Genomic DNA, 24,578 nt, shown 5'->3' on the forward strand with positions numbered 1-24,578 from the left:
GTCACAACGTGCGACGAAAAACTAATGATTGATTCTTCTCATCTCTCCGTTCCTGTCTATCTGACTCTGTCTGTAAAAAAAAAAAAAAAAAAAAAAAAAAAAAGGAAAAGAAAGTCTGAGTCTGGTTTTAAGTTGATTGGATCAACTGAGTTATCTAGGTCAAGGATCCAATCAACTGAGCTATCTGCACATGGCTTCATAGACAGAGAGAGGCCCTGGCCTGGCTCAGTGGATAGAGCGTCAGCCCAGCATATGGACATCCTAGTTCGATTCCCAGTGAGGTCACACAGGAGAAGTGACCATCTGCTTCTCTTTCCCTCTCCTTCTCCCTTCTCTCCCTCTTCCCCTTCGGGGAAGCTGATGGCTTGATTCAAGCATCAGCCCCCAGATGCTGAGGATAGTTTGGTTGGTCCAAGTGTCAGCCTCAGCTGCTAAAAATAGCTCGTTGGTTGGAGCATCAGCCCCAGATGGGGTTGCCAGATAGATCCCAGTTGGGCACATGCAAGAGTCTGTCTCGCCTGACCTGTGGTGGCACAGTGGATAAAGCGTCGACCTGGAAATGCTGAGGTCACTGGTTCGAAACCCTGGGCTTGCCTGGTCAAGGCACATATGGGAGTTGATGCTTCCAGCTCCTCCCCCCTTCTCTCTCTCTGTCTCTCTCTCCTCTCTGTCTCTCTCTCCTCTCTAAAAAATGAATAAATAAATAAATAAAATTAAAAAAAAAAAGAGTCTGTCTCACTATCTTCTCTCCTCTCAATAAAAAGAAGTGAAAGAAAAGAGAAAGACAAAGAGAGGTGATGAGAAAGGGAAGCTTTTGTTGTTCCACTCAGTTGTGCATATTTTGGTTAGTGCTCTGACCAGTGATCAAATCCACAACCGTATTGTTTTGGGAGGATGCTCTTAACCGACTGAGCTAACTGGCCAGGGTGATAAATAAATTTAAAAATAAATAAATAAATAGCCCTGGCAGGTCAGTGCAATAGATAAAGCATCCCTGGTCAGGATACACAGGAGAAGCGACCACCTGCTTCTCTTCCCCTCCTTCTCCCCCTTCTCTCTCTCTTCCCCTCATGCCACTAGTGGCTCAATTAGTTCGAATGTCAGCCTGGCACTGAGGATAGCTCAGTTGGCCTGAGCATCAGCCCCAGGCACTAAGGATAGCTCGGCGGTCTGACCGTCGACCCCAGGTACTGAGAATAGCTCAGTTGACTCCAGATAGAGGTTGCCGGATGGATAGAGTCCTTAGACTTAGAGCTGGGCTTTATCTCCCCAGCATTCATATCCCTTCCAGAGGCCTGTGTCATTGCAGACCAGGAAGTGTGGGCCTTTATCGGGGCTCTACTTCATCTTTGGGGACACCAGTTCCCAGGCAAGCGAACTGGAAAGGCTCTCCCCATGGCAGTCTTATCCCTCCTCCTTCTGCTCTTCTGTGGGTCCCCCCAGGCTGCCGCAGGTAAGGAGAGGGATTCGCTGAGGTTGGGAGGGATTGCTGCCATTTCTCCCTAGGAGCCTGAGGAAGGCGTCTTATTCAAGAAGATAGATTTACCCCAATGGACCTCCCCCTGTCTCTAATCTTGGGGAAGTTCCAGGGACCCTGAGGATCGAGGTCGGGTACAGTTTCCTCTAGAAAATAAGAATGGGTGAGGAAGTGCTTCCAGGAGAGGAAAAATGAGAGGAGGAGACATGGGCCTCTGTCCACCGTTCCAGCTCTTTCTTCTTGCCCTCAGAGTCCCTCGCTCACTGAGGGAGAGGGGAGGAATACCCCTGCCTTCTCTCTCCACCTCACATTTTATTATAGCTGTCCCTTGAGAAATGGGCTCACGGCCGGATCCACGCTGGGGGACCTCAGAAGGAAAGGAAACCAGGGGTCGCAGATGGAATTGGGAGGTTGCTGATCTGATGGAGGGCTCCAGACTCACACCAGCCCCTCCCCACAGACAGAATCCAGGCCATCTATGTGGCCTTGGGGGAGGCGATGGAGCTACCATGTCCCTTACCAGCTGCCCTGCAGGGGGACGAACTGCTGTCCTGGTTCCGCAGCCCAGCAGCCGGCTCCTCCACTGCCCTGGTGACCCAAGTCCAAGTGGCCAGGCCAGCCCCCGACCCCGGGAGGCCTGGAAGGGAGCCCAGGCTCAAACTGCTGGGGAACTACTCTCTGTGGCTGGACGGGTCCAAGGAGGGAGACGCCGGACGGTACTGGTGCGCCGTGCTGGGTCAGCGCCACAAGTACCAGAACTGGAGGGTGTATGATGTCTCTGTGCTCAGAGGTGCGTGGGGGCAGGCGGACGGGGGCCACCGGGGGCGATGGGGCAGCCCGAGCAGGGACTGAGGGCTCCCTCTCTCCCCACAGGATCCCAGCTGTCTGCAAGGGCTGCAGATGGGTCCCCCTGCTCTGTCCTTCTGTGCTCGGTGGTCCCTGCCAGACGCCTGGACTCTGTGACCTGGCTGGAGGGGAAGGGTCCTGTGAGAGGCCGTGCTCAGTCCTTCTGGAGTGAGGGGGCTGCCCTGCTCTTGGTGTGTCCCGGGGAGGGGCCTCCTGAGCCCAGGGGCCGTAGGCCCAGGATCATCCGCTGCCTTATACCTCAGAACAAGGGGGTCAGCTTCAGCCTGGCAGGTAAGTGGAGGGAGGTCACGGGAAGGGATGCTCCCCTGGCACGGCCACACCTACTGGCTAGAGGAGGAGGGAAGAGAGGAGGTGAGTTTGTTATCAGCCAGGTCAGAAGGGATGATTTCTGGTGCAGCTGATTGTTACCTGTAAGAGGGGGGCTTTTTTCTCATTGACTGAATCTGTAACAAAGAAAGGGGTGGTTTAGGTCAAGTTTCTTGGGGAATAGACCATAGCCAAGAGGGAGAAGAATTCTGGTGGAACATGCCATTGTTTAGGAATAGGCTAACCAACCTGACCATCGGTGGTGCAGTGGACAGAGCATCAACCTGGGATGCTGAGGTCCCGGGTTTGAAACCCCAAGGTCGCTGGCTTGAGCGTGGGCTTGCCTGCTTGAGTTTGGGGTCACCAGCTTGAGCACATGGTCACCAGCTTGAGTGTGGGGTTGCTGGCTTGAGCCTAAAGGTCACGGGCTTGAGCCCAAGGTCGCTGGCTCTTGAGCAAGGGATCACTGGCTCAGCTTGAGGCCCTCGGTCAAGGCACATATGAGAAGCAATCAATGAACAACTAAAGTGATGCAACTACGAGTTGATGCTTCTCACCTCCCTTCCTGTCCCTCTCTCTCTCTCTCTGTCTAAAAAAGAAAGAAAGAAAGAAAAGAAATAGGTTAACTTATGATTTGTGTGGAATATCCTATAGCAGAGAGGAAGAAAATAAGAATTATTGCTAGAGGAGTTGCCTTTTGAACAAAGGATATACGAGCCTGACCAGGCAGTGGCGCAGTGGATGAAGCGCCGGACTGGGATGCGGAGGACCCAGGTTCAAGACCCCGAGGTCGCCAGTTTGAGCGCGGGCTCATCTGGTTTGAGCAAAGCTCACCAGCTTGGACCCAAGGTCGCTGGCTTGAGCAAGGGGTCACTCACTCTGTTGTAGCCTCCCGGTCAAGGCACATATGAGAAAGCAATCAGTGAACAACTAAGGTATCACAACAAAGAATTGATGCTTCTCATCTCTCTCTTCCTATCTGTGTGTTCCTGTCTGTCCCTCTCTCTGTCTCTCTCTCTCTCTCTGTCCTTGTCACAAAAAAAAAAGAAAAAAAAAAGAAAGGATATAATAGTGAAGACAGAGGCCCTGGCCGCTTGGCTCAGTGGATAGAGTGTTGGCTCAGCATATGGATGGACTGGGCTCAATTCTGAGTCCGGGCACATAGGAGAAACGACCATCTGCTTCTCTCCCCTTCGCCCTCTCCTTTCTCTCCCTCCTCCTCTCCCACAGCCAGTGGCTTGATTGGTTCGAGCATTGGCCCTGGGCGCTGAGGATAGCTCCATTGATTCGAGCATTAGCCCCAGACGGGGTTGACCAGTTGACCGGGATCCTGTGCCTTAACCAGACAGCTCACTCGGTTGGTTGGAGCATCATCCTGAAGTCCAGAGGTTGCTAGTTAGATCCCAGGTCGGGGCACAGATCAATGTTCCTGTCGCTCTCTCTCTCTTCTAAAATCAATAAAATAAACATTAATAAAAAAAAACACAGTGAGGGCAGAAGGAAAAAAAAATGTAATCATTTTACCAAAAAAAAGAAAGTCAACTATACAGAGAAAGAATGCTATCAGATGTGGAACAAGCCATTGACGAGGCAGGAGGGAGGAGCCAATGGCCATCATTTTAATGAGCAAAGGTCAATAATGGCAACAAGTGGACGTTACTTCCCTCTCCATCCACAGCACCTGTGGTGGGCACTCCGCTGACGCAGCGGGTGACAGGGAAGATGCAGATACGAAAGGCGCTTTATTTTTTCTTGAGAGGGTGACTTACTGTGAAGGGTCTGAGGAGAGATGACAGGTGTGGCCGGCGGTGTCCACAGGTGTGGACAGCTCTGAGTTAGCTGTCCGCGTGTCGGGTGTGGGGAGGCATCACCGCTCCCCATCCGTGTGGGCTCGCGGGGTCAGGCTGAGAGGCGGCCTGGAACCGGGCAGGATGGGGGCGGAAACTGAGGGCAAGGAAACTGATGACGTCTTATTTTGGGAGAGCCCACCAGACTACGTGGGAAGCCTGTTTGGAGCCCAGGGACAGAGCCCCTCACTCCCTCCTCCCTTGTCCTCTTGTCTGCCCTTCCTGCAGGCTCCATGGAGGCCGCCCCGGCCCCCTGCGTCCCTTCCAGGGGCTGGGATGCGCCCTGGATTGCGATGCTGTCCTTCACAGCGGGCCAGGGGCTCGCCATCCTGATCCTCAGCGTCACGCTCTGGAGGCGGAGGGCGCAGGGGACTCAGCGCAGAGGTAGGTCCGGCCCTCCCAGAAGGAAGAAGGCAGCGTGTGGGTGGGAGACAGAGGCTTGGGCTCACATTCTGCCTTTCCAGGGGGGGAGGAGGGGGCGGGGACACAGGTCTGAGTTCTCTGGTGACTTCTCTGCCACCGTCCCCCCCCCCCCAGATGCCTCGGTTCCTCAGTTCAAACCTGAAATTCAGGTCTATGAGAACATCCACTTGGCCCGGCTGAGGTGAGGAACACAAGAGGAGGGGCTTAAACCCCAGAGGGGACTGGGGTTGGGGTGGACGTGAGGTCCCGGCTCCTGAGGGGGTGGGGAATGAAAATATCCTGTCTGTCTGGACTACCGTCTCTCTGTTTCACAAAACCCACAGCCCGCCTGCCTTCAGGACCAGATGATCTCGATGACACCTGCTGGAGAGTCACCGGCTGTCTCCCCGGCCGTCTGGCACCTGAAGGACTCCCTGAAAATCCTGGCGAGGGGGCGGGGGTGAGGGTGGCATTTCTCAGACCAGCCGGTCCCCAGCAGGCAGCTGTGTGTGCATGCATGTGTGCGCGCGTGCGTGCATGCGTGTGTGCGTGTATGTGTGTGTGTGTGTGTGCGTGTGTGCGTGCATGCATGCGCGTGTGCATGTGCATGTGCGTGTATGTGCGTGCAGGTATGTGTGCACGTGTGTGCATGCATGTGTGTGTGCATGTGTGTGTGCATGCATGTGTGTGTGCATGTGGGGGGGTCCTTCACCTCTTGGGGCAGCATTATTTCCTGAGGTCACTTATGAAACAGTGTGGTCTCCTATCTGTAGCAGCCAGTGAGGGTGGCCCTGAGCCCGCAGCCATGAGACTGAGGGGTGCTGGCGTAGCTGGCAGGGGGTGAGGAGGGGTGGGGAAGGGCAGAGAGGGGACAGAGGGATCCAGGGACTTGGCCAGCGGGGGAGAACCGGGCGTAGAGGAGCCAGAGGACAAATGGCGGAGACTGTGAAAGAGAGAAGGGAAGAGACTCAGATCGGAGTAAGGGCTGAGAGGTTCAGAGAGAGAGAGAACAAAGAGAAGCACACCGTGGGAGGGTCGAGGGGCAGAGAGGACGGGGAAAAACTCAGGTTGCCTCTAAATGAAGCCGGAGCCCCCCTCCTCGCAAAGAAGAGAGGTGGAGCGAGAGCCAGCAGCTCTCATCGGACCCCAGACTGCCTCGGATGGAAGGTGGTCAACCCCTCCCCTCCCCTCCCCGCCCCGGTCACCCTCCTTGTCCTAGGCGCTCCGCTGTGGCCTCCGGAGCAGCCCATTGTCACACACTATCTCCCGGGCGTCAGTGTCCACAGGGGCAGGAGGCTGGACTGCCCGGTGAGGTGCTGCATGCTGGGCTGTCTGTGGACCGTGGACCAGCCCGGGCTGGGGAGACAGGGAGCCCGGTGATGCTCCCACCTCGTCCGTGCCCCTCACAAGCACAGCCACACCCTCACGAGCAGCTCCACGGGCGGGGAGGGCGTCCTTTCGTGTATCCATCCGCTCCAGCTTGGGCCTCACTGGTGAAGGGAGGCGTCTCACCCGAAGCCTTCACACCGCAGGGGCTTCAGCTCAGCTGGGCAGGAGGAGGATGGCAGTGACAGGGGCGGGCGGATAGTGAGGTGAAAGTTATGGTCCAGGTTCCGGCACCCACTGCAAACCGCCCCCCCCCCCCGCAGCTGCAGTTTGCTTTTAGAGAGAACACACACACACACACACACACACACACACATACCACACACACACAGTGTACGCACGTGGGCAGCAGTGTTACCAGAGCCCCAGGAGCCACATTATTAAATTTACTCTTCATCCTTCCTCAAGGCCTCTCCCCTGAGTTCCTGACCCCCCAAATAAACCTTCCCTAGCAAGACTCCCCTTCTCTCCACACACGGCGTCCCTTTTATCCTCTCGCCTGGGACCCACATCTCCATCCGCCACGTGCCTGCCCTGCCAGAGCCCTGGGGCTGGAAGAGGGCATCAACAATGGGCATAAGCCTGACCAGGCGGTGGTGCAGTGGATAGAGCGTCGGACTGGGATGCAGAGGACCCAGGTTTGAGACCCCGAGGTCGTCAGCTTGAGCGCAGGCTCATCTGGTTTGAGCAAAAAGCTCACCAGCTTGGACCCAAGGTCACTGGCTGGAGCAAGGGGTTACTCGGTCTGCTGAAGGCCCGCGGTCAAGGCACATATGAGAAAGCAATCACTGAACAACTAAGGTCTCGCAATGAAAAACTGATGATTGATGCTTCTCATCTCTCTCCGTTCCTGTCTGTCCCTGTCTATCCCTCTCTCTGACTCTCTCTGTCCCTGTGTAAAAAAAAAAGAAGAAGAAAGAAAACAATGGGCATGGGCATCAAGAAAAGACAAAAGACACAGACCAGGTGTTTTGTTTTATGTGGCTCGGCGCTAAGCAGGTGGCTGTAGGGGCCAGAGCAGAGCCCGAGCAATCAGGTCTTGGAAGGGGTCCGCAAAGGTGTTGGGGGCAGGTCTCTGCGGCCTCTGTACAAAACCAAGTTCTTGGCCGCGTCTCCAAAGTGCCTGTGGGCAGGTATTTCCGGAGTCACGCTGACGGTGGTGGAACAGTCCTGGGTCGAGGGCTGCGGGCCCAAGGGAGGTCAGCGGAGGAGGAGGTGGCCACCCCAGAGGACGCTGGTGGCGAGGAGCAGGGCGGCAGGGAGGGCACTGGGGAGCCGCTGCAGCTTGGCGGCCACGTTGCACAGGTCCTTGTCGCAGCAGTGGTGCTGGAGAGCATAGGAGCGCGACCAGTAGGTGGCATTGCCAGGCAGAAGGCACTGGGCTTTTGGGAGGCAGCCTTTCCGCTGGATGGTCTCGCTGTGCTCTGTGGGACACAGGAGAGGCTGAGGCAGGGGCAGGAAGCGGGCAGGGGCAGCAGGGAAGGCAGGAAGGACAAGGACGGGGGTGGGGAGGCCTGCAGCAGCGGCACTGGACCAGAGTCCTACCTGAGGTGCCCACACTGACGCCACACGCTTCGCCCTCCTGACACTCCGTGGGAACAGGGTAGCAGGGTTTGGCGAAGCTGCAGCTGTAGCAGAGGAGCCGCCCCTGGGCAGTGGAGGTGGTGAGACCTGTGGGGTGGGTGTAGATCAGCAGGGCAGGGAGGAGAGGCTGCACAGGCCAGGCGAGAGCCGGAGCCAGGATCCGGGGCAGGGATGCACCGGGAGAGATGACACGCAAAGCTGGGAGAAGGAAGCAGTGACATGGAAGGAGACAGGCACACGGAGGGGGATACATGGAGGGGGAGACACGAAGGGGCAGACACAGAGGAGGGAGGGAGGGGAGGGAAAGAGGAAGACACAGAGGCAGGAGGGATACAGGGACTGTGACAGACATAGTGCGAACAGAAGCCAAGAAACTCGGAGACGACTCGGGATGGCAGAGACGTTAAGCAGATGGTGCCAAAGGCAGAAGAGAACGTGGAACTGAGGTTGACCAAGGGGCCTAGCACAGAAGCGAGAGATGAGAGGAGGGGCGACAGGGGCTTGTCAAAGACGCCACAAGGAAGAGCTACTATTCTCCAGTGGCTTTGGAAAAACACTTTTAAGCTGGCCTGAGGCCATCCTGGTAGCCCCTCTTTCTAAAGCTCCTACAACTCCCTTCTTGCCCCGCCCCCCACCCCAGCTGTCAGGCTCCTCCGTAAACTCCCGCCCTAGCCTAGCCATGCTCCCAGCCCCCTGCTGTGGGAGATCCCCAACACCCTCTTACCCAACACCCCACAGAAGGACAAGATGCAGAGGAAAGCGCTGGAGGGGCCCATGGCTGGGCCCGGGGCTCAGGCTCAGGCGTCTGGAAGAATGTAACCCGCAGCCCAGGTTGGAAAGTTGGAGCATCTGAGTGAGACAGGGAGGGAGCCGTAAACAAACACGCCCAGGGAGTGAAGCTGGAGGGTGGAACCGGGACCAGATTCACCAGCCTGACCAGCGGGAGGGCCCTGGCCTCTGCTCCTGCACCCCACACCTCCCTGCCCTCTACAGAGAGAGACCTGCCGTCAGGGTCTTCTCCGGTCTCCCAGCTGTGTCTGAGCTCCAGCATGTCCATCACCTTCCCGCCCACTTGCCCCCCCCCCTTGTTTCCAGTTGTTCTCTGCTCTCTTAACTCTCCCCTGGTCTTCTTGGTTTTCTCTCTTCCCTCTTCTGTGTATCTGAGTGTCTCAGGCTCGCTCTTCTGAACAGCCCCGGCCCAGATCTGTTTGAGTGTGCAATCAACAACCTCTTCCCACCCAACCTACCATGCCCAGCTGCTTAAAGGAGGGCCCCACACCCCTCAGAGCCCTTTGACCCCCCTCCAGGCCTCAATCTCCCTACCCCATTATTATCCACCCCCATCCCCCAGCTCTATTACCTAGAAAGAGAAAATTAGTCAAGCTTGGGGTCAGAAAGTCAGATATGGCCCTGGCCAGTTGGCTCAGTGGTAGAGCATCAGTCCAGTGTGTGGAAGTCCCAGGTTTGATTCCTAGCCAGGGCACACAGGAGAAGCGCCCATCTGCTTCTTCACCCCTCCCCCTCTCCTTCCTCTCTGTCTCTCTCTTCCCCTCCTGCAGCCAAGGCTCCACTGGAGCAAAGGATGGCTCCATGGCCTCCGCCTCAGGTGCTAGAATGTCTCCAGTTGCAATGGAGCAATGGCCCAGATGGGCAGAGCATCGCCCCCTGGTGGGCTTGTCGAGTGGATCCTGGTCAGGCACATGTGGGGAGTCTGTCTGTCTGCCTCCCCACTTCTCACTTCAGAAAAATACAAAAAATAAAAAAAACGAAAGTAGGACATGTTCTGCTGGGGCAAGGTGGGGGAGGTCATAAAGACCAGGAAGTGCCTGACCAGGCAGTGGCACAGTGGATAGAGCATCAGACTGGGATGCAGAGGACCCAGGTTCGAGACCCCGAGGTCACCAGCTTGAGCACAGGCTCATCTAGTTTGAGCAGAGCTCACCAGCTTGAACCCACGGTCGCTGGCTTGAGCAAGGGGTTACTCAGTCTGCTTAAGGCCTGTGGTCAAGGCACATATGAGAATGCAATCGATGAACAACTAAGGTGTTGCAACGAAAAACTAATGATTGACGTTTCTCATCTCTCTCTCTGTTCCTGTCTGTCCCTCTCTCTATGTAAAAAAACAAAAAAAACAAAACAAACAAACAAACAAAAAAAACCCAGGAAGCAATGCAGGGATGAGATTTGGGGGGTGGTGGCAGTGTCTGGAAGACAGGAGTTAAGAGACTGGGGAGGAGGAGAGCCACATCTGGAGAATCAGGGCAGGACTATCTCGGGAGGATACGGTGGGTGGGCGGGGCGGTGGGGGCAGAGGAGGGACAGGCCTCCATTGAGCAGTAGTGTTCCTAACTTTTTTTTTTTTTTTTACAGAGGCAGAGATAGACAGGGACAGACAGACAGGAACGGAGAGAGAGATGAGAAGCATCAATCATTAGTTTTTCGTTGCGCGTTGCGACTTCTTAGTTGTTCATTGATTGCTTTCTCATATGTGCCTTGACCGCGGGCCTTCAGCAGACCGAGTAACCCCTTGCTCCAGCCAGCGACCTTGGGTCCAAGCTGGTGAGCTTTTTGCTCAAGCCAGATGAGCAGGCGCTCAAGCTGGCGACCTCGGGGTCTCAAACCTGGGTCCTTCCGCATCCCAGTCTGATGCTCTATCCACTGCGCCACCACCTGATCAGGCCCTCTTTAAATTTTTTATCTCAGGACCTCTTTACACTCATTTTTTTTTTTTAGTTGGGTGGGGGGCAGACAGGGACAGACAGACAGGAAGGGACAGACAGACAGGAAGGGAGAGAGATGAGAAGCATCAACTTGTAGTTGTGGCACTTTTAGTTGTTCATTGACTGCTTTCTCATATAAGCCATGATGGAGGGGGCTCCAGCTGAGCCAGTGACCCCTTGCTCAAGCCAGTGACCTTTAGGCTCAAGCCGGCAACCATGGGGACCATGGGGTGATTCCTCACTCAAGCCAGATGAGCCTGTGTGGAGTTTCCAACCTCAATCCATTCCTGTCTGTGCCCTGACCTGGGATGGAAGTAGCAACCTCTGAGCTTCACAATGACGCTCTGAACAGCCCAGCTATCCGGCCAGGACTTACACTTTTAAAAAGTTACAAACACACACACACTACACTCCCTGCCCCCAAAGAACTTTTCTTTGTGTTGTATTACCATTTACTCTATTAGAAACCAGAACAGAACATTTAGAATCGGTTCAATTTAAAATTAAAATAATAAACCTACCACGTGTAAACAAAACCTATTTTTGTGGAAAAGAACTTGTTTCCCAGCGAAGATGGGTGGGTTTTTGTACCGACTTCCACGTTCAAGGCTGCTGCGCTATGTTGGTTTGGTTCGCGGGGATGAAGAAAAGCGACCTGACACGGACACGCGGTGGGAAAAGGAAGACGGTTGAGGATCCTCTGACAGTGTCTTAGGACCGCTGCTGAGGGCGGAGGAGTTTGGGGACCCTAGGGGGTGCGGAGAGCTTTCTCCTTCCTGGAGAGGAGGCAGAGGCGGCTCCTCCCTGTCCCCATCGGGGCCCCAGTGCCCCCGAGGAAGACTCTCTCCTTCCTTTTTTATTGCCCTATAAAGCCCAAGGCAAGGCGGGCGTGAGCTGGTAGCGCAGGGCCAGGGAGAGGGAGAGGGGTGGAAGGGAGAGGCGCGGCTGACCCGGGCGGACACAACGAACCCCCTTCCTGAGGCTGTTTCTCAGCTCCCTGGGGGAGGGGCAGGGGAGGCTGACTTGGCTAAGAAGGCAGCCAAGGCCCCCGTCGCACTGACCAGTGCCCCTCTGCCAGCCGGCTTCCCCGGGAGCCCGGGCCCAGCGCGTCCTCTCTCCAGCCGGGACCCCGCTGGCTGCGCTGTGACTGCAGGTGGCGCAGGCCCCAGCAGCTCCTGCAAAGGGATGGTGACCACCTGTGGCGAGGGCCCCCGCGGCCGCGGCAGCTCCCTGCAGCGCACACCCGGCCGGGCCTGGGGAGAGCAAGCTGGGTCTGGGTCCGGCTGGGTCTGGGCAGGTGGTGCTGCTGGCCTTTCTGGCCGCCAGCACGGAGCCCCTCAGGCGCCCCGTCTGCTGTCCGTGGGGTCCCAGCGCCCGCCCTTCTCTTTGCTCTCCGGGGTAGGCCAATTCGTTCACGTGTGTTTGTAAAAAAAAGCTCAGCCCCTTGAAAGCAGGAACCAAAATACTAAACCAAACTTCAACTTTCTGGCATCGGCTAAGAACCAGGGAGATATATGTGGTCTTCTTCTTCTTCTGTTTATTTTTTTTTATTTTTTTGTATTTTTCTGAAGCTGGAAACGGGGAGAGACAGACAGACTCCCGCATGCGCCCGACCGGGATCCACCCAGCACGCCCACCAGGGGCGATGCTCTGCCCACCAGGGGGCGATGCTCTGCCCCTCCGGGGCACCGCTCTGCTGCGACCAGAGCCACTCTAGCGCCTGGGGCAGAGGCCAAGGAGCCATCCCCAGAGACCGGGCCATCTTTGCTCCAATGGAGCCTCGGCTGTGGGAGGGGAAGAGAGAGACAGAGAGGAAGGAGGGGGGGTGGAGAAGCAAATGGGCGCTTCTCCTATGTGCCCTGGCCAGGAATAGAACCCGGGTCCCCTGCACGCCAGGCTGACGCTCTACCGCTGAGCCAACCGGCCAGGGCCTTCTTTTTTTCTTTTCTTTTCTTTTCTTTTTTTTCTTTTCTTTTCTTTTCTTTTCTTTTCTTTTCTTTTCTTTTCTTTTTTTAACTGAGAGGCAGCAAGGCAGAGAGACAGACTCCTGCATGCGTTCCTACCTGGATCTACCAGGCCAAGTCCTCTATGGGGGCGGGGGCAATGCTCTGCCCATCTGGGGCTGCTGCTCTGTTGCTCGGCACCCGAGCTATTTTTAGCAACTAAGGCAAGGCCATGGAACCATCCTTAGTGCCCTGGCCAACTTTGCTCAAGCCATTTGATACATGACTGTGGAAGGGGGAGAGAGGAGAATGAGAGAGAAAGAGAGAAGGGGGAGGGATGGAGAAGCAGATAGGCGCTTCTCCTGTGTGCCCTGATGGAGAATCGAACCCAGAATTTGCACACACTGGGCTGACACTCTACCGCTGAGTCAACCGGCCAGGGACGTATGTGTGTGTTTTCATTTATTATTTTGAAATAAATTTAGATTGACAGAAAAGTTGTAAAGATGATACAGAGAATTCCTGTATCTTCTTCACCCAACTTCCTCTATTGTTAACATTTAGATAACTATAGGACAGTTGACCCTTGAACAGCATGGGGGGTAGAGGCACCCACCCAGCTCAGTATAAAATTCATGTATAACTTTTGACTCCCCAAAAACTTTTTTTTATTTTACTTTTTTTACAGAGACAGAGACAGAGAGTCAGAGAGAGGGATAGACAGGGACAGACAGACAGGGACAGAGAGATGAGAAGCATCAATCATTAGTTTTTTGTTGCACGTTGCAACACCTTAATTGTTCATTGATTGCTTTCTCATATGTGCCTTGACCGCGGGCCTTCAGCAGACTAAGTAACCCCTTGCTCGAGCCAGCGACCTTGGGTCCAAGCTGGTGAGCTTTGCTCAAACCAGATGATCCCGCACTCAAGCTGGCAACCTCGGGGTCTCGAACCTGGGTCCTCTGCATCCCAGTCCGACGCTCTATTCCCTGCGCCACCGCCTGGTCAGGCTTTATTTTATTTATTTATTTTTTTTACAGAGACAGAGTCAGAGAGAGGGATAGATAGGGACAGACAGACAGGAACGGAGAGAGATGAGAAGCATCAATCATCAGCCTTTTGTTGTGACACCTTAGTTATTCATTGATTGCCCTCTCATATATGCCTTGACCACGGGCCTTCAGCAGACCAAGTAACCCCCTGCTGGAGCCAGCGACCTTGGGTCCAAGCTGGTGAGCTTTGCTTCAACCAGATGAGCCCGCGCTCAAGCTGGCGACCTCGGGGTGTCGAACCTGGGTCCTCCGCATCCCAGTCCAACGCTCTATCCACTGCCCCACCGCCTGGTCAGGCCAGGCTTTAATTTTTAATTTATTGATTTTACAGAGAGAAGAAAGAGGGTAAGGGGAGTGAGAAGTATCAGCTCATAGTTGTTTCACTTTTGTTGTTTATTTGTTACTTGTCTTATGTGCCTTTTGAGCCGGCAACCTCAGTGTTCCAGGCGGACGCTTTATCCACTGCACCCCCTCAGGCCAGACTCCCCCACAACTTACCTACAGCCACCCCTTGGTATCTGAAGGGGACTGGGTCCAGTATACCACCCCCCTAACCCCTTGCAGATGCCAGAATGCCATTGCTCAAGTCCCTTATATAAAATGGCATAGAACAATGTGTATAGCTTTCTCTCTGTATCCAAGGATTCCCAACTATGGACCAAAAATACAGTTTTCAGTCTGTATTTGGCTTAATCAGCAGATGCAAAACCCAGAAGGCTGACTATATATTTATGGGGGGGGGGGAACTTTGTCTAATTGGACCCGTATTGTTCAAGAGCTAACTGTACAATTATCGAAATCAGAAAATAACACTGGTACGATATGCACTACTAACTAATCTGCAGACCTTATTCAATTTAGCCACTTGTTCCAGGACCCAAACCGAAGGCCCACATTGCATTTAGCTCCCTTATCTTTTTAGCTGCCCCCAATCTGTGACAGCCCTGAGTCTTTGATGTCCATAATCTTGATGCTCTTGAAGAGTCCTGACAACTTATTTTTACAGAATGTCCCTCGGTTTGCATTTATCTGATATTGTCTCACGGTTAGATTGAGGTCATGAACTTTTGGCAAGAATACTGTAGATGTGATATCGATGCTTTTCAGTGCATCTCATCGGGGAGTTCACAATGTCAGTATGTTAACTTTGGTCGCTTGATTTTACAGAGGTGTTTTTTGAGGAGGCAGAGAATCCCTTAGGACTCCTTCAAATCATCTACTGTTGCCTGACCTGTGGTGGCAGAGTGGATAAAGCATTGACTGGAATGCTGAGGTCGCCAGTTCTAAACCCCGGCCTGTATGGGAGTTGATGCTTCCTGTTCTTCCTTCCTTCCCTATCTTTCTTTTCTTTGGTTTTTTTTGTTTTGTTTTTTTTTGTCTTTTTTCTGAAGCTGGAAACAGGGAGGCAGTCAGACAGACTCCAGCATGCGACCGACAGGGATCCACCCGGCACGCCCACCAGGGGGAGACGCTCTGCCCATCCTGGGCGTCGCCAGAGCCACTCTAGCGCCTGGGGCAGAGGCCACAGAGCCATCCCCAGTGCCCGGGCCATCTTTGCTCCAATGGAGCCTCTCTGCGGGAGGGGAAGAGAGAGACAGAGAGGAAGGAGAGGGGGAGGGGTGGAGAAGCAAATGGGTGCTTCTCCTGTGTGCCCTGGCCGGGAATCGAACCTGGGACTTCCGCACGCCAGGCCGATGCTCTACCACTGAGCCAACTGGCCAGGGCCTTCCCTATCTTTCTATCTCCCTCTCTAAAATGAATAAATGAAATATTTTTTTTTTTTAAATCGTCCGCTCTTCGCTAGAAGGTAGGGAAGAGCAAGTCCTCCAACCAGGAGGCTAACACCTCTTCTTTTTTTTTTTTTTTCTTTATTATTTACTCATTTTAGAGAGGAGAGAGAGAGAACGGGGAGGGGGGCAGGAGACATTAACTCCCATATGTGCCTTGACCAGACAAGTGCAGGGTTTTGAACCGGCGACCTCAGTGTTCCAGGTCGACGCTTTATCCACTGTGCCACCACAGGTCAGGCCTAACACCTCTTCTTATTCTCTCTCTGAGCCTCGGTGACCTTGTCTCTTCACCATCCAGCCATCTGGTGGCCCATCACTGCAATCAAGTGGAAACAGAGCTGGTGGAAGACTTGATTTACACACCCCGCAGGGACTGCTGCATGGGGGACCTGTGCGACAGCCCTATGGCTCGGACTGGGGCCCTGGCCTGGGTCTCTCCCAGACAGTGGAGGTGGTGTGGGAATAGAGCCCAGGAAGGGAGCAAGGGGTTGAAGGAGCTCTGAGGTGACACGCACTCCTCTGTGAGCCATTGGAACCTTCCTGCCTGCCGCTGCAGAGCTGACTGGGAAATTCCACCTCTCTTTTGTTGATGGGAGGGCTGCAGGAGTCATATGAGGGGCATTCAGGCTCTAGTTTGGGGTTACTAAGCATCAATGGGCTTAATTTATAATGACACACCCCTTACCGACCCAACCCCAAAGACAATGGAGAATCGGCCCTGTGTTACTCCTAGATCTTGTTGTTAGAGGGAACCCTCCCTAGCAATGGCGCTCACTCAGAAAAAGGGCCTGGGCTGGGCGGGGTTCTCAGAGAATCAATGAGCTTGTTTGTCTGGGTTGGTTCTCCTTTCAGGCATTTGCAAAGTGGCTCCCAATAGGACGCTTCTGAATTGCGAAAGGAGATAAACTGTAACCCTGTGATAGGCGGGTCACTCAGCGCCCCCTCAGTAACCGGGTCCCCGGTCTCTTCTGCAGGCGACTCTCCTACCCTTTTCAGGGGAGCGCTCGGGCCAGGCTGCACCTCTTGCTTGGCAGGACTTTAGGGGTGTGGCCTAAATTTGAGATAAGAATTGTTTCTTCAAACACTGGGACCTGTGTGCCATGCTCAGATACTAGAAGGGAGGACAGAGGCCAGAAAAACCTGTTTCTCCGTTTGTCCCAGCTCAGCCTTCCGGGGGAAACTCCCTGAAGGGTTCTTGGGTAAAGGGTGGGTGGCGAAGGTGCTGTTTTCGGGGAGGGGGCCCCTCTGACACTGGGCCTTCCGATAATAAACGCACCACTTATAAGACGGATATTTATTCATCAAAATGGGAAGGGGGAAGAGGGAGAGGGGTAGTCCGGGCAGGCAGGGTGCGGGGTATCAGACCCATACAGCGAGGTCATCAGGTCTCTCCTCAGAGCCTTCACTGGGGACAGGACAGAAGCCCCATTGCAGGTCCCAGTCGCTCGCTCGCTCGTAAGCGGGGTATGGGAAAGTGCAGGAAACAACCTGGGCCCAGTGGAGGCTCTGGAGTGGTCGAGAGGGACACGGGAGGGGGACGGAGGGTGTGGGGGGGAATGATGGACACGGAGACCACCGTCTAATTAAAGGACCATGAAGGGTCGGAGAAATGTTTTCCCCAGCAAAGGGAGCTTGGGAGCGATCCCTGCGGGAGGCCAGGGGACCTGGGGACCTGGGGAGAGAGGCTCAGGCTAAGGGTGGGGAGCAGGGGCCGCCGTAGAGTGAGCGTCAGTGCAGCAGCCAGAGGCCAAGGCCGGCCGAGGAGGCCAGGAGGACCAGGCCCAGGGCCGGCGTGGGCCGCGGGGCCGGGCTGTTGCAGTTGTCCTTGGTGCAGCAGGTGGTATTATAGGTCAGGCCCAGCTTGTGGTTGGTTTGGTTGAAGGCTTCCCTACAGGGCTCTTCCGGTGTACCACAGCGCAAGTTGGAGAAAACCCACATCTTGCCTGGGGGCAGGAGTGGGCAGGGGTGTGTCAGCCGGGATGGGCGCCCAGGGTACCTGTGACTACCTCCCTCCGCCACGCACCCACCCCGGGTCCTTCCTTCCCAGCCCTGCCCAGGCTTTCCCCTTCTGAACCTCTGCTCAGTCTGACCTCCCTCCTGCACCTCCAGACCCCGCCCCCAACCCTGGTCCTATCACTTGCCAGGCCATGAGGCTTTGGACTTGTTACTGTTTCTTTCTTTCTAAGCCTGTTTCCTCAGAAGAAGACTAACGGCCACATTATAGGGTGGTCATGAACATGAATTGAAACAATCCACAAATGGGGTCTGGCCCGTCATAACTTTTTGGCCAAATGTCCTCACTGCTGTCATTCTCGGTTCCATCTCAGTCTTAGCCCCCAGACAGAGTCTCCTAGCGGCCCCCTGTCCCCACTAAAGAAGGGGGGGGGTGTTACCAAGGTACACATTTGTTGTCAGGCATTTCTGTCCTGGTTCCAGGCGGCAGGACTGCCGGTCCACGCAGCCCAGCACAGGGACCTTGTAGCAGGAGTGACAGCGAATGTCAGCTGGGAAGACACAAGCCAAGCGGAGGTGATGGGGTGTCTGACTCACCTGGGGCGGAGCCAGGCCCAGGGACAGGGTGAAGCCCAGCTGATGGGGGTAGGTGCTCTGACCTGTTTGGTCTGACAGGGATGGAGCAGGTGAGCGAAAGAGAGAAAGTGGAGGTGGGTTGAGGGTGCACTGTGCCTCTGGGAACGGCCCACACCCAAATACCTTCCTCCACACCGCTCCACATGGGGGTGAGTCAGGAGGGGCAGGGCCACCACCAACAATACAACATGATGCATGATACTGGTGACGAAGGGAAAGTGACGATTCCATAGGGTGGGGGAGGTGGGGGAGAAGATGAAAATAATTTAGAAGAGGTGACAAGCCGAAACTTGAAGCAGGAAGAAATATTAAAAGTAAAAACCGAGGAGGATATAAACACATGCAGGTATGGCTTAGAGCTTGAGGCTGGCAAGAAAGCCACCCTATAGCCAACTTTAGCAATTTACTCTTCACCTGCTGGGCCCGCCAAGAGTGTGGGCAGAGGAACCAGACCAGGGTTGAGTCCTCTCTCCCCCGGAGCTCTCTGGTTGAAAAGAATACTATCCAGGAGACAAATCATCAGATTCCGCCTAGGCACAGCACATGGCACCCCCGAAATTCCTGCCTCGGCTCATTGAAGATCTGAGCATGGAAGGTTTGGTGAAGGAGGGATTCGGTCCAAGGGTGAAAAAGACTGTGACTGCCCTTTAGTGAAAGACACCTCACCCTGGGGGTGAGCAGCCCTGGTATTCCCTCCCTAGCGGGCCAGGCAAAGCTTCCTGGTTCCCCAGGGTGTTCTAAGAGGTCCTGGCACCCTCCAGAAAGCTTGTGTTCTTGGGGCCATGTGCCCCAAGGAGGAGCAAGGGGAAAATAGGAAAGGCTACTGCTTGAAGGACTGAGCAGGAAGAAGTCCCTGATAGAGTAGATGACCAGGTAGGGTGCAAAAGAAGGTCCAGGCTGGACGCCTAGGTTTCTGGGAGGACACCCTGCTGAGGGCAGGTGAACAGAGGAGAAAGCAGGTGAGCTTGACTCTGGAGAGTTTTGTGTGGCAGTGGGGCTGGCAGGGGAACTGGACATCAGGGTTTCCAAGAAGAGGGCACCTTGCAGTGGGGAACAGGGGACCTGGCACCCTGGCTAGATAGAGAGTGGGTCTTGGAGGTGGGAAGGAGTTTGAAAGATGCAGACGTGGTCCTTGAGAAATGGAGCAAGGATCCTGTCACAGGGAGGCCTGGTTCTGGAAGACCAGGAGAAATCAGCCAATGGGGGCCAGGGGTGCTTGGAACCCTGAGTCGCGGGTTGTGTATAGTGCCATGGGTGGGACAGGGTACAAAAGTCCTGACCAGGTGAACCAGGTCCTTGGGGCCCCAGGAGCTCACCTGAGACCCAGCAGCAGAGCAAAGAAGACCAGGTGAGCAGCAACAGGCCTTTCATGGTGAGGATCCGGAGAAAGGGAGGGATGGCGGCAGCTGACAGAGTCGACTTCCCAGGACCCAGCTCTGGGAGTTGAGTGGCCTTTTTGGAATTTATAATCCCAACAGTCCCTCCCTTCCCTGCCTCTGGTGGCCCCTCCTTCCCCATTAATGCAAGGCTGACTGAGGAAAAGATGGGGACTGGGGAGGGGCTAGACTGGCCTGGATGGGGGAGTGGGGATGGAGAAGCAGGCAGGAGAGGGCGTGGCAGGAAGGGCGGGAGCCCAGGTGGGCCATTCGGGTTCTGGGTTTCAGAATCATATACCCCTCCTGGCCCAGACAGCCCTGCCTGCCCAGTCTTCTGAAGAAGCCTCACCAAATGCCGCTGCGATGGGACAGGGGCCAGGGTGGTAGCTTCTGCGATATGGACAATGGGTGTGGCCCAAGGTGACTGCCCATTTTGGGTCCCTGGGGGGACACTGGTAGAACGTGTGGGCAGAGATTTTGGATGGAAGGAGAGCCAAATTCATCTCGGTTCAGCCCCCCTCTCCCCCCAGTTTGGTCTTCCCAACCCCTGCTCATCCACAGGATTAGGGAGTAAGGTTTGATATCACCAAGTGTTTCTGTGATGTCACTGCAGCAGAGGCATGGGCCGGGGCTGCCCACTAGGAGGGGCTGCCGCCTCAGGCTCCCCAAAGGTTCCCAGGATCCTGCCCCGGCTCCCCAGGGCTTGGCTTAGCCTCTGGTTGCACCAGCCGGGTGAGGGCCAGTCCAGTCCCGAGCCTGGGGCACGTGCACCTGCTCCAAAGCACCTCCCCGGCCAGAAGGCCAGAACCTGCCTGTTTGGGAGGAGCTGTGACAGAGGGGGACAGTGTGAGCAGAGAGAGATGAGGTAGAAGCTACAATAACAGTAGAAATGGTAATTATCATAACAGGTACTTCGTGTGCCTGTTTGGGAGGAGCTGTGGCAGAGGGGGACAGTGTGAGCAGAGAGAGATGAGGTAGAAGCTACAATGACAGTAGAAATGGTAATTATCATAGCAGGTACTTCGTGTGCCTGTTCGGGAGGAGCTGTGGCAGAGGGGGACAGTGTGAGCAGAGAGAGATGAGGTAGAAGCTACAATGACAGTAGAAATGGTAATTATCATAGCAGGTACTTCGTGTGCCTGTTCGGGAGGAGCTGTGGCAGAGGGGGACAGTGTGAGCAGAGAGAGATGAGGTAGAAGCTACAATGACAGTAGAAATGGTAATTATCATAGCAGGTACTTCTTGTGCCTGTGGCTCAGCCGTTGCTCTAGGCGTTTTTCGGTGTTTGTCTTCCGTTCTCACATTTCTCTACAACAGGGGTTCCCAAACTTTTTACACAGGGGGCCAGTTCACTGTCCCTCAGACCATTGGAGGGCTGGACTATAAAAAAAACTATGAACAAATCCCTATGCACACTGCACATATCTTTTTTTTTTGTATTTTTCTGAAGCTGGAAACGGGGAGAGACAGTCAGACAGACTCCCGCATGCGCCCGACTGGGATCCACCCGGCACGCCCACCAGGGGCAACCGCTCTGCCCACCAGGGGGCGTCGCTCTGCCGCGACCAGAGCCACTCTAGCGCCTGGGGCAGAGGCCAAGGAGCCATCCCCAGCGCCCGGGCCATTTTTGCTCCAATGGAGCCTTGGCTGCGGGAGGGGAAGAGAGAGACAGAGAGGAAGGAGGGGAGGGGGTGGAGAAGCAAATGGGCGCTTCTCCTGTGTGCCCTGGCCGGGAATCGAACCCGGGTCCCCCGCAAGCCAGGCCGACGCTCTACCGCTGAGCCAACCGGCCAGGGCCCACATATCTTATTTTAAAGTAAAAAAACAAAACGGGAACAAATACAATATTTAAAATAAAGAACAAGTAAATTTAAATCAACAAACTGACCAGTATTTCAGTGGAAACTATGCTCCTCTCACTGACCACCAATGAAAGAAGTGCCCCTTCCGGAAGTGCGGCGGGGGGCCTGATAAATGGCCTCAGGGGGCCGCATGTGGCCCTAGGGCTGTAGTTTGGGGACCCCTGCTCTACAACGTAGGTGCTTTTAACAGATGAGCAAACAGGCCCAGAGAAATAAACGCCTTGATCACACCTCACAGATGGTGGAATGGCGAAGTCGGTATTTGAACTCAGCCCGGGTCCAGAACACGATGCGAAAATGCTTGTGTGAACGGAACACAAATTGTAAGTCAGCCCTGTTTGAGGGCTGTGAGCTTCCGGGCAGCTGGCGGCCCCGCCCCGCTTATCGGAGCCCCCAGACCCCGCCACCCCGCAGTTTCCCTCCGGTCTCCTCCGCTGATTCACTCGCCTCCCCTCCCCACCACATCCCAGCCATGGCCCTGGTCCTGCAGCTCTTACTGCTGCTGCTGTGCAGGGCCCAGGGGGACCCCCCCGGTAAGCCATCCTTGGGAAAGTTGGGGGTGACAGAGGAACGACTGAGGCACGGGGCAGGGGCCGCGGGGGAGTGGGGTGCGTGTGAGAAGATCCAGGATGATGGGATGGCAGAGAGGAGGGGAGGGGAGACGGAGGAGTCCGGAGGGAGTGGGTAGTCTTGTCTGTGGACTTGCCCTAACCACCTCCGGGTCTCCCCTAGTTTCCCTGGACGGCCACCCAGGGGACCGGGTGAATCTCTCCTGCGCAGGGGTCTCGCACCCCATCCGTTGGGCCTGGGCGCCTAGCTTCCCAGCCTGCAAGGGCCTGTCCAAAGGACGCCGCCCGATCCTGTGGGCCTCCTCCAGCGGGACCCCCACAGTGTCTCCTGCGCAGCCCTTCGCTGGCCGCCTGCGCGCTCTGGACCCTGGCATCCGGCGGCTTGAGCTGCTCCTGAGCGCGGGGGACTCGGGCACCTTTATCTGCAGGGGCCGCCACGAGGACGAGAGCCGTACGATGCTTCAAGTGCTGGGCGACGGGGCCGATTGCAAGGCCCCGGGGCCTAGCCAGGGTAGGTCGAAGCCTTCGCGCCCAGCGGGGGCTTAATCCTGACACCTATCCCAAACTGGGGGCTAGGTGGGGGGCTTGACTGGGGACTCCGGAGCAGGAGAGCTGGCTGTCTGTCCTTGCACCCCTGGCCTCGGTATTCACTACCCCCTTTCTCCGTTCCCCCAGGGTCAGTGTATCCCCAGCTCCTGATCCCGCTGCTGGGCGCGGGGCTGCTGCTAGGACTCGGAGTACTGGGCGTGGTCTGCTGGCAGCGCAGGTGAGCTGGAGAGGCGCGGCCGGAGGGAGGGGGGGCGGAGCAGGGTGTTCACAGACGATCTGGGGCCCTGGGTGTGGTTTGGAGAATTGCGGAGGTCAGAACTTGCGGGCAGGGCTGCAGGCTGGTGGTGAGTGGAGCCCTGTCTTGGGAAGCGAAGCTACTATAGGCGGGATCAGAGCGTGGGCAGACCTGTGGGATTGGAGCCTACGCTGTTTTATCGGCCAGACCCTGCAGGTTGTACGGTTGTGTTTGGCCCGTAGCCGAGGACAAGCACAAGCCAGACGAGACTGGTGGTTCTCAAAGACTATTGCACATCCCTTACAGGCGCTCGCGCCCGCACCTGCTTGATCCACTCCCCAGATTCGGTGAGCCTAACTCCACCCCATTCCCCTTCTCCTATCCGCACACTCCCCACCCCTCAATTCTTCCTGAGTCTGAGCTCTTGCCGGGAGCAGACCAGGTGGTCACTTTATCTCAATCCTTCAGCTCTGTCCCCCTCACATAGCTCCACTAGTGAAAACCGAGCCTCCGAGGCCAGTCAGGGAGGAGGAGCCCAAGACTGCCGGGGACCGGGACCCGGAGCCGGTAAGGACCTGGGGATGGGAAAGGGGACTGGCCAGAAGCCCTAAAAAAAAGTGGACTAGGAGAGAACAGAGGCCTGGGTCGCCCAGGAGTCCCACTTCTGAGCCAGTGCTGCCTTCCTCTCCACCTTTCAGATCCTGCTCTACGCCGACCTGGATCACATGGCCCTCAGAAGGTCCTGCCGCGTGTCCCCGTTGGTCCCCGCTGATTCCTCCACCATCTACGCGGTTGTAGTTTGAAGGAAAGCCCTTCCTCCCAGCACCACAAGCTTGGGCCTCCCGGCTCTCCATAACTGCTCAATCCCTCTCTGCCTCTCCCTGGAGATGAAAGGCACCATGGGATAGAAATCAGCAGTCAGGAGATGGGGAGCGGGGAGACCTGGCTTCCAGGCTTTCTCTGCCACTGACCCTGCTCCATTAGCTAGCTACGTCCTCTCCTACAACATTCCGGTCTCCTTCACCACTGATGTCCTCTCTAAACCTCACCTGGGCCTGTCTCCCCATCTTAAGACACGGCCACCCCTACAGAGTGGTCCCATCTCTTCCCTCCCTTCCAGACAAGCTCCTTGAACCTGGGGCCCACACCTGTCTCCTCCATCTCTTTCGGGCCACTCCCATGAGATTACCAGTGATGTCCTAATGGCCACACCCAGGAGACATTTTTAGCATTCACCTGGCTTGGCCTTCAATTACTCCTTTCTTTAAGCTGCTTTTCTTTAACGCTGATGTCTTCCTTCCGGACTCATCTTCCTTTCTCCCTACCCCCATGGCATCCCCCACTGTTCTAGATGTGTCCCTTTCTTCATCTGCCTTCTTCCTCTCCCGGAAAGCTACCCTTCCTCACAGAGACAGATGATACCCGGGAACTCTTTCCAGCTCAGATCTCAAGTATGAGATTGCCAGGCTGTCCCTCAGACCTCCCTGCCTAGCTGGCTGGACGCATTTTGCACACGGCATGTCTAAAAACTCACTCTCATCTGCCAAGCCTCCTCACTTAATCCTCCTCTGTATTATCTCCTGATCAACCTTGTTGCCCAAGCCAGAAACTGAGTCATGCAGACCTGCTTCCTCTCACTCCCACAATTAACCAAGTCCTGCCACCTCTTGTAACGTCACTGTAAAAGCCACACCCTCCTTTGCTCCTAGTGCAGGGGGGGCGGGGCGGGGGGGTAGGCCCTGAATGTACTCTTTTTTTCCCTGGGTTGCTCATAGCCTCGCCTCATCCTCCCACCCTCCTCCCTGAAGCCAGAAGGATCCTCCCCAAATTCTATCCTGCTCTGACAGTCTGTATTTCAGATCCGTAGTATTTCTTTTGGTAACCTTCAGCTCTGGGCCCATGGACTCTGGCCTTGGGTACAAGGTGCCACAGCTCTCGGCATGCTCTTCAGGCTTATCTTGGTCATATCACATGCCTACAACATGTCATCAGCCTTAGAGAAATTCTCCCTGGGCCCCAAATGC

The 24,578-nt window shown here is 55.6% G+C and overlaps 4 protein-coding genes across 10 annotated transcripts; 2 read left to right on the forward strand and 2 right to left on the reverse strand.

Moving 5' to 3' along the window:
* The first annotated feature begins 1,369 nt into the window (after nt 1-1,369).
* On the forward strand, nt 1,370-5,259 carry LY6G6F (lymphocyte antigen 6 family member G6F). The gene is made up of 5 exons (XM_066361458.1): nt 1,370-1,453; nt 1,938-2,267; nt 2,351-2,614; nt 4,726-4,881; nt 5,035-5,259. Exons 1-5 carry the CDS (start codon nt 1,396-1,398, stop codon nt 5,103-5,105), a joined length of 879 nt encoding a protein of 292 aa, XP_066217555.1. The 5' UTR covers nt 1,370-1,395; the 3' UTR covers nt 5,106-5,259.
* A 1,964-nt stretch (nt 5,260-7,223) lies between these two features.
* LOC136389618 (lymphocyte antigen 6G6e-like) lies at nt 7,224-8,717 on the reverse strand. The gene is made up of 3 exons (XM_066361459.1): nt 8,594-8,717; nt 7,831-7,956; nt 7,224-7,709 (listed from the first exon to the last, which is right to left on the reverse strand). Exons 1-3 carry the CDS (start codon nt 8,643-8,645, stop codon nt 7,486-7,488), a joined length of 402 nt encoding a protein of 133 aa, XP_066217556.1. The 5' UTR covers nt 8,646-8,717; the 3' UTR covers nt 7,224-7,485.
* Nucleotides 8,718-16,653: 7,936 nt separating this feature from the next.
* Nucleotides 16,654-19,435, reverse strand: LY6G6C (lymphocyte antigen 6 family member G6C). Its single transcript, XM_066359757.1, has 3 exons — nt 19,280-19,435; nt 17,768-17,878; nt 16,654-17,317 (listed from the first exon to the last, which is right to left on the reverse strand). Exons 1-3 carry the CDS (start codon nt 19,332-19,334, stop codon nt 17,103-17,105), a joined length of 381 nt encoding a protein of 126 aa, XP_066215854.1. The 5' UTR covers nt 19,335-19,435; the 3' UTR covers nt 16,654-17,102.
* Nucleotides 18,092-24,021, forward strand: MPIG6B (megakaryocyte and platelet inhibitory receptor G6b). Of its 7 annotated transcripts, none has more exons than XM_066359749.1 (7): nt 18,092-18,112; nt 21,440-21,524; nt 21,934-22,281; nt 22,446-22,536; nt 22,861-22,901; nt 23,042-23,121; nt 23,253-24,021. In XM_066359749.1, exons 1-7 carry the CDS (start codon nt 18,107-18,109, stop codon nt 23,355-23,357), a joined length of 756 nt encoding a protein of 251 aa, XP_066215846.1. In that variant the 5' UTR covers nt 18,092-18,106; the 3' UTR covers nt 23,358-24,021. The 7 variants fall into 7 exon arrangements, with proteins under 7 accessions (XP_066215846.1, XP_066215848.1, XP_066215849.1 ...); XM_066359751.1 differs by lacking the exon at nt 18,092-18,112 and adding an exon at nt 18,185-18,922; XM_066359752.1 differs by lacking the exon at nt 18,092-18,112 and adding an exon at nt 18,185-18,636.
* The last annotated feature ends 557 nt before the right edge of the window (nt 24,022-24,578 follow it).

The sequence above is a fragment of the Saccopteryx leptura genome, chromosome 1 (assembly GCF_036850995.1).
Source record: "Saccopteryx leptura isolate mSacLep1 chromosome 1, mSacLep1_pri_phased_curated, whole genome shotgun sequence".
Classification (NCBI taxonomy): domain Eukaryota; kingdom Metazoa; phylum Chordata; class Mammalia; order Chiroptera; family Emballonuridae; genus Saccopteryx; species Saccopteryx leptura.